This window comes from Chrysochloris asiatica, unplaced genomic scaffold (assembly GCF_000296735.1).
Source record: "Chrysochloris asiatica unplaced genomic scaffold, ChrAsi1.0 scaffold00069, whole genome shotgun sequence".
NCBI lineage: Eukaryota > Metazoa > Chordata > Mammalia > Afrosoricida > Chrysochloridae > Chrysochloris > Chrysochloris asiatica.
In genome coordinates this window covers 3,209,248-3,221,724 of record NW_006408587.1, presented here as the reverse complement: position 1 = coordinate 3,221,724, position 12,477 = coordinate 3,209,248, and the positions used below count along the sequence as shown (strand labels likewise).

The following is a 12,477-nucleotide window of genomic DNA, read 5'->3' as shown; positions in this document are numbered from 1 at the left end:
TTTACTTGTTCATCAGTGTTAAGAATCTCATCCTTGGCAATCTCTAGCAAACCATCTTGATGATTTAGGTGTGCAAGGCCTCTGTTGTGAAGATCATACAAACTTTGCTCAATAAATGACTCAGAGCAGTTGAAAAGCCCAAGATGGGAATGACACAATCACGGATGCTTTAACAACTTAAAGCAATTTTGCAGTGATACTGCAATACAGAATTAAACCTGTAAAGCGTAGAAAAGAGACAAAGAAAACATTAAAATATTTGTGTAAAAAAAATGAGAACACAAACACATTTGCTGTGACCTTTGGAAAGGTTGCCAAGTGTATTTTGTCTTGGAGATCAGTTTACATGAGTTCTTGAATCTTCTTTTCCAATTTGTTAGCATCAGCTCCACACATTTCAAAAATCTGTTAATAAATATAAAAAAGGTAAAAGAAGTATTCAAATATTGCAAAGGTATTGAAAGTTTGAGTTTTCTTTCTAATTGTAAAATTACTCCTCATTTCTTCTGTTTGCAAGATACTTTAAATATAAATACACATTAAATGCTGGACAGGTTTTATCAAAATTCATGATATTTTAGTTATCTGACACCCTTCAAGGTTGTTTACTTACACTAATTTTTTTTGACAATTTCTATAATCCTTCATAATACTCCCCTAATCTAAGATTAGAACACATAGCAGTATTGGAAATAAAGAAATGTAGTCACTGAAACTTCTCAGTCCTTTTATACATTGATGGTAGTTCCACACAATAAGCACTGAACTGAGAACCACAAGGTCTGAGGTTCAAGCTCTCCAATTGTTCTGTGGGTGAAAGATGGGACTTTCTGCTCCTGCTAAGATGCAAAGCCTCCAAAACCCTATGCAGGGTCACTATGAGTTGGAACTGACTCAATAGTACCTAACAACAACAGTCAATGATTTATATAGATGATTTCTTGAAATCAAATGTGATTTTCCATTCCCTGAGTTCTGTCCATGCAATAGCATTGCAATTCATTGACCCTAAGAAGCATAGTACTCTTTTCCCCAAATTTTAACATCTCTGAATCACGATGCGTTTTGCAGTGGAGGGTGTGTTACATTTCAGTGGGAAGTTTTTTTCTATATAAAATAATGGTGCATCTTTCATCCGCCATCTTGATTAAATATGGGAGTTAAAGACCTTTAGTATTCATTGTTTATTTAGTGGAAACTGTATTAGGTGGTTGAAGAGAAGGATGAGACAGAGAAACTAAAGTTGGGAATGGCTGTATATTTCAGTTTTCAGTGGCAGAGATCTCAGCAGCTAGAAATGGTGTTAGAAGGTGTAAGGGATGGACAAAATCTAGGACTGACTTCAATGTTCAGTATGTTTTGGGAAGAATGATCCCTACAGGTAGTGATTCCGCTTCTCATGACAACAGCTTTTGTGTACGAATGTTGTCTCTGAGTATCATGGTTCATTCTGTTCTTTGAAAGTAAAAGCCACAGTTATGACTGTATCTTGATCCCATGTCACTTACCGGTTTGCTCATGTATCCACTTCTATAACAGCAAAATATTCTTTTGAATCTTGAGAATACGGTTACCTAAGTGGTGCAGAATTTCATGATTTACCTAGGTTGCCTAGTTGATGATTTATAGGCCACCACCCCCCTACAAATAGTTTCCTTGGTTTTGACTAGAGAGTTGCCAAAGTCTTTCTTTCCTCAGAGTTTGGTGGCAGCTGGATGATGGCTCTAGGACCTCATAATCCTCTTGTACCAAGAAAAGAATGCCCAGCAGAAACATAAGCAGGACTTGGGTACCTATATGACCAATCATATAGCAAAGAGCAGGAAAAGGATGCTAAGATGCTAAGTATCCAGACTGCTGAACTCATTGGCTAGGAGCTAGGGACCAATGTGAAGCAATAGAAGCACTAGCCTGAAGGTTGGAGGTTGGGAAAGAGGGACATGAATTTTTTACATTTTACATTTGAGGCACCAGGATTTCACAGACAGCTCAATCTATTCTTAAAGGAACTTTATGGGCGTGAGAGCTGTTGAGATTCTACCACAATCTCAAGTCTACCTTTGCCTGAAGTAATGAGAAATTGAGATGAGGGTCAGGGCATGTAACCATATGGGCACTGGCAAGGCATCACCATATCTGCAGAATCCTTCTCTTTGGCTCTTGTTCTAGGTTAACCTGTAGTCTCTATCCTGTCTCCCATGCCGCTGAAGAGAGACATCAGCAAGGAAGGGATGAGAAATGCCTGAAGTGTGTCTGTTCTCCATGATCCAACAAACCAAACCAAACCAAATGCATTCGGACTCATATCAAACCACTATAGGGTTTTAGAGACTTTAAATCTTTATGTGAGCAAATAGCTATAAAAGCAATGCATGAAAGACTTCAGTTTCCAGTTGTGCTCTGAAAGGGAACATTATTTCTTGTAGAAACAGGGATGATATTACTAAAACTCAAATATAGAGTGTTACTTTGGTAGCATTGTGGTTACAAATGAGGCTGCTAATCTCATGGTCAGCAGTGTGAAACTACCAGCTATTCTGCAGGAGAAAGATGAGTATTTCAGCTCTGGTAGCGCAGTGGTTACGAATCGGGCTGTGAACCTCAGGGATAGCAGTTTGAAACTACCAGCTGTTCCGTGGAAGAAAGATGAGGCTTTCTGCTCCTGTAAAGATTTACAGCCTCGGAAACCCTGTACAGGGTCGCTATGAGTTGGAACTGACTACACGACAAATAACAACAACAACAACAACAACAACAATTTATAGTCTTGGAAACCTTGTACCGGGTCGCTATGAGTTGCAACGGACTCCACAGCACACAACAACAACATCGTAAGAGTGGTTGAATTATAACGTGAACGATTTTCCAGTTTCTAATGGTGTCAGATGTTAAAGTGAGGGCATTGATTGGGAACAAATAGGATCCTGAAACTTAGGATGGGAACATATAGGCAGATAATTAGGAAATGATGGGACCACTGAAATTAAGGATGGGGGCACTGAGCCCCTAAATTCTGTTGAATCACTCTTGCCAACAACACTACCCTTCCCACCTTAAAAGATGACTCCATATTTGTCTGCTGATTCATTACAAATAGAGCCATGATTCCCTTTGTCCACACTCAAGGAGATTAACCAAACTGTGGCTGCTGATATAATGCCTGAGAGATTGCCTTGGGGGCATCACTTAAGAAAGATGTTTTGCAAGCCATTGCTGAATGGTACCAGGAAACATTTCCACCAATTATTGCTTCTAGATCTATTGTTGTTGTTGTTATGTGCCATGAAGTCGGTTCCGACCCATAGCGACCCTGTACAGGGTTTCCGAGGCTGTAAATCCTTACGGGAGCAGAAAGCCTCATCTTTCTCCCGCGGAACAGCTGGTAGTTTCAAACAGCTGACCTTGCAGTTTGCAGCCTGATTCATAGCCATTACGCTTAATTCCCACCTAGCCCTAAAAGGTGAGGTACAAATTGTGACATATGAAGAAGTCTGCTACACTCCAAAAGAACTGCTTGATTTTTCTAATATGTGCAAACAGAAACCTAGAGAATATGTTTGAGAATGGTGATTAAGGATATGGGGTAATGGTGCAAGGAACATAAATTTGGATCAGTCTGAGTTTATTGATATGGGCCCAAGTTTATTGGTATTAAGAGGGGATCTGATAGTTTATTTCGTTGGTTCACTGAAGCATGGATTGTTTGGTGGCCTACAATACATCAAGTTGAATTATCACACTTGCCTTGGTATTCTGTAGAGGAAGAAATATAAATTGGCATGTTAGAGTGGATTTATCAGGATAGACCTATAAACCCACATATGGAATGCCCAGAGGACACACCTTTTATCACAACAGTGAGGAACAAATTTGTGAAGAAAGCCCAAGCCTCCTTGAAGACTGTTGTGATTATTATTTTACACAAACCAGATTTGACTATGGGAACTGTCCTAATTGAATTAAGACACTGAATTACAATATGCTGATTGGACACCGTGGGGGTAGGCATCAGTTGGCAGCACTTAATCGACAAAGACAAGGTAGATGTGGTTACTGTAATGGACTACTGTAATCAGAACGTTGTTGTTAAGTGCTGTCAAGTCAATTCCGATCCATAGCGACCCTGTATAGAGTTTCCGAGGAGCAGCTGGTGAGCTTGAACTGCCAACCTTGCAGTTCAAATGGCTTTGCAGTCTGGCGCATTAACACACAGCGCCACACCAGGACTCCAGTAGTCTGACTCATATGGACTTATGACATTGGGCATTTAAGCAGGATGTATACTGGGAGTAAAATGGTTGGGAAATCTATTAAATATTTACTTTATCTGTAAGAGAGAAAGAATTCTAGGTCAAGCGAACAGCAGTCTAACTTGAATCAACCAGATTGAAGAGTCATGAGCTCTCAATAAATCCCCAGACTGGAGCAAATTTTACAGACTCACAACCCCTTGAATGAAGGGGTGGCCAGATCTCCTTGAGAAAGGACCCCACTACACTGCCAGTGGTTAGTTTTTCTCCCAGCCTTCCCCCAAAAGACCTACAACCTATTACTAGAATGACTATTCAATGGGGAAAAAGTAATAACCAGACTTTGAGGGGATAACTGGAAACTAGCCATAAATTGACACTAATTTCAGGAGATCCCAAATGTCACCTGATTTATCTAGGTTGCCTTGTCAGTGACCATATCCCGTATCAGTAGTTCCCTTGGTTTTGACCAGGGTGTAGCCAAAGACGTTCTTTCCTCAGAGCTTGGTGGCAGCTGGATGATGGCACTAGAACATTGTAATCCTCTCTGCTTTCCTCTCCATCTCACTTAGTTCTTACCCTCTCCTGTCAATAAATCTCTGTCCATGTATCAGTTGCCTATGTGGCTGAAAGTTAACCCCTTTAGGAGGATCTGCACCCTTGAGAGCCTAGAAGATCATGCTGCCTCTGGAAATTTGCTCAAGCCATGACACAGCACCTGGAATAGCAGCTGCACTAAACAGACATTCTATTCACATCCCTGAAGTCCACTGCCAGGGTCCTCCTGTGTTGTCTCAGACAAGGGAGGACATTAGTATCCTGTACTGGACCTCTCTGAATTGTCTTAGCATGTCTTTTTTCCTGCTACTTTGGCTCTATATCCTTTGCTGAAATACATTGTAGCTGTGATTATGTCTCTTGTTGAGTTCTTCTGGAGAATCACCAGTGAAACACTGGCTAGAACCAGGATGCAAAATTTATGGGGGTGCACCCCCAAAAGTCAGTAATATAGATAAATTATATTTTAGTGACTGTGAAATAAAATTAATGCAAAGATCCATGATGTACAAAACATCAAAATTTAAAATTAAAATAGGATATATATTTTTTTAAAAACCTGAGTTGCAGGGTGGGTTTGAATGGCCAATATTTATGTTAGAAGCTGAGTGCTTAACTGCTGCATTACCAGGGTTCCTTTGATGACCAATAGGCAGCTGGAATTCTTGCTCTTGCTGCACGTCTCTGCTTTCTTCTCCATCTCACTTAGTTCTTACTCTCTACGGTCAGTAAATCTCTGCCAATGTATCAATTGCTTATGTGGCTGAAAGTTAATCCCTTTGGGGAAATCTGCACCCTTCAGAGCCCTGCAGACCATGTGAAAAAAGTGGTCTAATGAAAGAAACAAACAAGGAACTGCCAGAAATACAAGTTAGATTTAGAAGAGAACATTGAACTAGGGATATTATTGCTGATGTTAGGTGGATCTTGACTGAAAGTTGAGAATCCTAGAAAGATGTGTTCTTGTGCTTTATTGAGTATGCAAAGACATTCAACTCTGTGGATCAAAACAAACTGTGGGTACTATCATGAAGAATGGGAATTCCAGAACACTTAATTGTGTACATAAGGAAGCTGCGCCTAGACCATGAGGCAGTCATTCAAACAGAACAAGGGAGGGGATACTGTGTGATTTAAAATCAGGAAATGTGTGCACTAAAGTTGTATTCTTTCACCATACTTATTCAATCTATATGCTGAACAAATTATTTGAGAAGCTGAACTGTACAAAGAAGAACTCAGTATCAGGATGCAAGAAAGACTCATTAATAACCTGCTATGTGGTGCTGTGGGTTAATGCTCCAGACTGCAAAGCCATTTGAACTGCAAGGTCGGAAGTTCAAGCTCACCAGCTAGCTGCTCCTAGGAAACCCTATACAGGGTCGCTATGGGTCAGAATTGACTTGATGGCACTTAACAACAAGGCTGTAACTTTCACCATACTTATTCAATCTGTATGCCGCACAAATTATTTGAGAAGCTGGACTGTACAAAGAAGAACTCAGCATCAGGATGCAAGGAAGACTCATTAATAACCTAGGATATGCAGATGACATAACTTCGTTAGCTGAGAGCAAAGAGGATTTCAGGCACTTACTGATGAAGATCAAAGGATATAGCCTTAAGTATGGATAATAACTCAATGTAATGTAAACAAAAATCCTCACAACTGGGCCAATAAAAAAACATCATGATAAACAGAGAAGGGACTGAAATTGTCAAGGATTTCATTTTACTTGGATCCAGGATCAATGCTCATGGAAGCAGCAGTCAAGAAATCAAATGATGTCTTGTATTTGGCAAATCTACTGCAAAAGACCTCTTTTAAAGTGTCATTTTTGAGGACTAAGGTGAAAATACCCAAGCCATGGTAGTTTCAATGGCCTCATATGCATGTGAAAGATGGACAATAAATAAGGAAGACCAGGGAAGAATTTATGCATCTAAATTATGATGTTGGATTTCTGGCAAAATGGCACAATAGGCAGATAGACACCCTACACAGTCCCTCTGCAACAAAAATATGGGAGGCTAAAGGAAACAGATGGGTGTTAATCCTGGAACTCTGAGCTTCAGAGGAAAAGTTAGGAAAGTGAATTAAATACTTATTGGGAGGAAAGTGGAGCAGAGATGGTGAAGAAGGAGACTGACTGGTAAGTGGACTGCTGGCTAGATGTGACACGGCCATCTTAAAGTTTTGCAAGCAGTTTTGGAGACTGAAAGACATCATACTGGTGGCACAGATTCATGCAGGACCTGGATTCTGGTGGACTCTGCTCCAGACTTACAAAACACACAGAACTTTCAGGAGAGCATTAGATCAGTGTTGGTGTGGATTTTATAAATACCATCGAGTTGGTTCTGACTCATAGCGACCCTACGCACAACAGAATGAAATACTGCCCGGTCCTGTACCATTCTCACACTTGTTACATCTGGGCCCATTGATGCCACTATGCCAATCCATCTCATTGAGGGGCTTCCTCTTTTTTGCTGACCCTCCACTTTACCAAGCATGATGTCTTTCTCTAATGATTGGTCCATCCTGATGATATGTCATAAGTATAAGAGACAAGTCTTGTTATCCTGCCTGTGTTTCTTTCAAGATAGATCTGTTTGTTCTTCTGGTGGTCCACGATACTTTTAATATTCTTCTCCAACACCATAACTCAAATGCATCAATTCTTCTCTGGTCTTCCTTATTCATTGTCAAACTTTCACATGTATATGAGGTTATTGAAAATCCCATAACTTGGGTCAGACACACCTTAGTCTGCAAACTGGTATCTTTTTGCTCTTGGCTTTAAAGAGATGTTGTGCAGCAGATATACCTAATGCAGACCTTGTCTGATTTCTTGACTACTACTTGCATAAATGTTGATTCTGGATCCAAGCAAAATGATATCTTTGGCAACTTCAATCTTTTCTCCATTTATCATGATATTATTTACTGGTCCAGTGGTAAGGATTTTTGTTTTCTTTATATTGAGGTGTAACCCATACTGAAGGCTGTGGTCTTTGATATTCATCAGTAAGTTCTGGTGTGGCACTGTAGGATAAGCACTCACCTGCAAGGTCAGTTTGAACCGCAAGGTCGATGGTTCAAATGTACCAGCTGCTCCTCATAAATCCTAAACAGGTCACTGTGGGTCAGAATTGACTTGACTGCACTTAACAACAACAACAGCAAGTAAGTATTTTAAGTTCTCTTTGCTTTCAGCAAGCAAGGTTGTATCATCTATCTGCATATTGCAGTTTGTTAATAAATCTTCCTCCAATTCTGATGCCAATCTCTTGTTTATGATTCAGCTTCTCAGATTATTTGCTCAGCATACAGACTGTATAAATATGGTGTAAAGATACAAACCTGACAGATACCTTTCCTAATTTTCAGAACAGTATCTCCCTGTTCTGTCCAAATGACTGCCTCTTGGTCTGTGCACAGGTTCCTCATGAGCACAATTAAGTGTTCTGGAATATCCATTCTTCACAATGTTATCCATGGATTGTCATGATTCACATAGTTGAAAGCCTTTGCTTAGTCAATAAAGTACAGGTAAACATCTTTCTGGAGTCCTGGTGTGGTGCTGTGGGCTAATATGTCAGATTGCAAAGTCGTTTGAACTGTACAGCAGTTCAAGCTCATCAGCTGCTCCTTGGAAACCTTATACAGGGTCACTATGGGTCAGAATAGACTCAATGGCACTTAACAACAACAACAACAAACATCTTTCTGGCATTCTCTGCTTATAACAAAGATCCATCTGACATCAGCAATAATATCCCTCATTCTACATCATCATTTGAGTCTAGCTTGAACTTCTGGAAGGTTCAGCATATAACAAACTGACATTTTATTTCTGTACTGCTGCAGCCATTTTTGAATAATCTTTAGCAAAAATTTACTTGCATGTGATATTGATATTGCCCTATGATTTCTATATTCTGTTTAATCACCTCTCATTGGAACAAGCACAAATATAGATCTCTTCCAATCAGTTGGCCAGGTAGCTGTCTTGCAAATTCCTTGCTATAGATGAATGAGTGCCTCTAGTGCTACATCAGTTTGTTGAAAGATTTAAATCTGTATTCTATCAATTCTTGGAGAATATACCTCCAGTATACCTTGGAGGTTTTCCTTCAGTACCACTGGCTCTTTTTTTTTTTAAAAGTTTTTATTGTGAATTGAGTGAAAGTTTACAGGGCAGATCATCAGTTTTATATTCAACAAATCAGATACTTTGTTTCATTACAATGATTATAATCCCCTCCATGTACCATCAGTTAACAGTATTTCTCTCTATTCATTTTAGCTCTTTTTTTGTTTTTAAACACTCAGGCATATATAATAATTTACACCACCAAAGGGCACATTCTGCAAGCCCACCTCCTGGCCACCAGCACTCAGTCCATCTGTTCCCATGAATCAAGAGTCCTCAGCTGCTCCCTTTCTCCATGTCCCCATCTCTGCCTCCATCTCTGGTGTAGCTGCTTCTCTGGATAGGGTCCCGCATTACGCTTGTGTTCTTCTCCCTTGATGGTCCTAGTGTCCTCTGTTTCTGGACTGTAAGATTAACTACTCCCCAGTTTTTGTTACAAAACTTCTACCTTGTGACAGTTGCAATTTTTCATGATAACAATTACTCACTATTGACTCATAAGAATCTTATCCCCAGCTCTTTTTACCAGATCCATCTAGACAAGATGAAAACTATTCAGTGGGGACTCTATTTCCCCCACCCCTACTCTTTTTTTTTCCTTTTAATAAATGTTTTATTGTGAATTATGTGATAGTTTACATGGGATACCATAGGTTTTACATTCATTCTGTCATATATCATTTCATCGCCAAAGTTACAGTCCCGTCCATGCATCATCAACCAACCAAAGGATATATCCTGCAAGCCTGGCCCCCACCCCGGTCATCAGCACACAGCCCCTTTCCCTCTCTGGATCTCAAGTCCCCAGCCTCTCCATCTCTCCGCATTATCATCTCTGCCTCCATCTCAGGCATCACAACTTCTCTGGGTTGGGTCCCGCTCTCCACTCTTCTCCATTGTTGGTCCAGGGCCCTCCACTCCTAGACTGAAAAGTTAATCACTCCCTGCCCCTATTCTTAAACTAAACTCCCTCTTGAAACCTTGTAAGCCAATCACTTCATGCCTTTATTGCCCCCTCATTTTAGGTAGCCAATGTCTAAGTTGCCCATCCCTATTTACCCTGTATACAGAGGGGATAGCATTGATACTTTATGTGAAGACTCCTTCCCTCTCTGTTGGTATTTTGAACTACTACCTCCATGAATATGTCAAGTTCATCAATTTGTAGCAATTTATCCTCATTTGCTATATATATATATATTTTTTTTTTTTAATTTTATTTTCCTCTAGTTGAGTTCCGATTATTAAGCCATCAAGGCTAGGTCAAATGGGTACTATCTGCAAATTTGGGTGTTCTTGTATATCTCCCCTCACTTCATATCAGCTGGATGCTTCACTCTTAGCTCTAGCCCCTTGGTACCACTGGCTCTTGATCATATGCTCCCTCTTGAAATAATTGAATATTGATCATTTCTTTTTGGTAAAGTGACTGTGTATTATTTCTTCTTCTTCTTTTTTTTTTTTTTTTAATAAATGCTTTCTGCATCATTCAGTACACATGGATCTCACCATATGGAATACACAGAAATCAAATTGACTACATCTTTGAGAAGTGATGGTGAAAAAGCCCCATATCAGTAGCTGAAACAAGACCAGGGGCAGACAGTAGAACAAACCATCAATTGTTCATATGCAAGTTCGGGCTGAAGCTAAAGAAAATTAAAACAAGTCCATGAGAGCCAAAATATGATCTTGAACATATCGTACATGAATTTAGAGATCATCTCAAGAACAGATGTGATGCATTAAACACTAATGACTGAAAACCAGAAGAGTTGTGAGATGGCATCAAGAACATCACACAGAAAGAAAACAAAGTTTATTAAGTGGAAGAATATATCATGTTCATAGATAGGAAGACTTAACATTGTGAAAATGTTAACACTACCTTAAACAATTTATAATATAATGCAAACCCAATCCAGATTCCAACATCATTATTAAAGAGATGAAAAAATTATCATGAACTTCATATGGGGAGGAAAGAGACCTTGGATAAGCAAAGTTTAAAAAGCAGAACAAAGTTGGAGGCCTCTCACTCTCTGATCTCAAAAATTACTAAAGAGCTACTTGGTCAAAACAGCTTGGTATGGGTACAATGAAAGATATATAGACTAATGGAACATAATTGAGAACCCAGAAGTAAATCCATCCACATACAGTCAATTAGTCTTTGACAAAGGGCCAAAACACATTAAATGGGGAAGAGATAGTCTCTTTAATATATGGTGCTGGCAAAACTGGCAAAACTTCAGAAGAATGAAACAAGACCCATACCTTACGCCATATACAAAAAAACTCATCATGGATTAAAGACCTAAATGTAAAACTTAGAACTATAAATATCATCAATGAAAAACTAGGGGCAAACTTAGGGACTCTAATACATGGCATACACACTATCAAACATTACAAAAAATGCACAGGCAGTAGAAGACAAAGCTGGTGATTGGGACCTCTTAAAAATTAGAAACTTATGTGCATCAAAAGATTTTACCAAAAGAGTAAAAAGGGAGCCCACAACCTGGAAAATTTGTTTGCAATGACATATCACACAAGAGACTAATAGCTAAGATTTATAGAAAACTACACCACCTCCACAAAAAAAGACAAAATAGGAATAGAAGGGAAATTACTCAATATAATGACATGAATAGAGGTAAATACTGTTAATTGATGATACATGGAGGGGATTGCAATCATTGTAAAGAAACAAAATGTATAATTTGTTGAATGTGTGACTAATGATCTGTTCTGTAAACCTTCATTCAATTCACAATAAAAAGTTTAAAAAATACATATGTATATGAAACATGAAAAAAAAATTATGCTGTTGGTGAAGAATATTGAAAGTTTCCAGAAAAGCAAACAAACGTATCTTGGAAGAAGTACAGCCAGAATGTTCTAGAGAAGCAGGAATGGTGAGATTTTGTCTTGCATACTTTGGGCATGTTGTTAGGAAGGACAAGTTTCTGGAAAAGGACATCATGCTTGGTAAAGTAGAGAAAAAGAGGAAGATCTCCAATGAGATGATGAACACTGCCTGCAACAATGGGCTAAATCTTAACAATTGTGAGAATGGCACAGGCCCAGGCAATATTTCATTCTGCTGTGCAAGGGTCACTATGAGCAGAGACTATGAGCAGAGTTACGTTGGAACCAACTTGATGACATCCAACAATCACATCATCTACAAAATATCGAAACAGCAGTTTTGGTGTTCTTGAAGAACGGAAATTGTGTTCTTTTTCAATGTTCTTTTGACTTTTGGAAACAAAAAAGAAGTCTGAAGGGGCATAATTTGGGCTGTAGGGTGGATGGGGTAAGGTTCCCCAAAGGAATTCTGAAAGGATAGCCCTTGAAAAATGAACATTGTTGTGATGGAAATAATTTCCTCAGTGTAACTTTACTGGCCTTTTTCTTACCAATGTAGTTTTCAATTTTCTTAAAACTTCTTCCTAATCTCCCCCGACCCACTATGATTATCCTGTGTTCTTCAAGAAAATCTA

General features: G+C 39.1%; 1 protein-coding gene across 1 annotated transcript in view; it reads right to left on the bottom strand.

The window, feature by feature from the left end:
• Positions 1–1,445: 1,445 nt before the first annotated feature.
• Positions 1,446–12,477, bottom strand: part of TXNDC8 (thioredoxin domain containing 8 (spermatozoa)) — a 28,800-nt gene continuing 17,768 nt past the window's right edge. The window contains exon 3 of the mRNA XM_006864732.1: positions 1,446–1,574. Within this exon, the coding sequence (XP_006864794.1) occupies positions 1,446–1,574 (129 nt within the window). The remainder of the gene's footprint in view (positions 1,575–12,477) is intronic.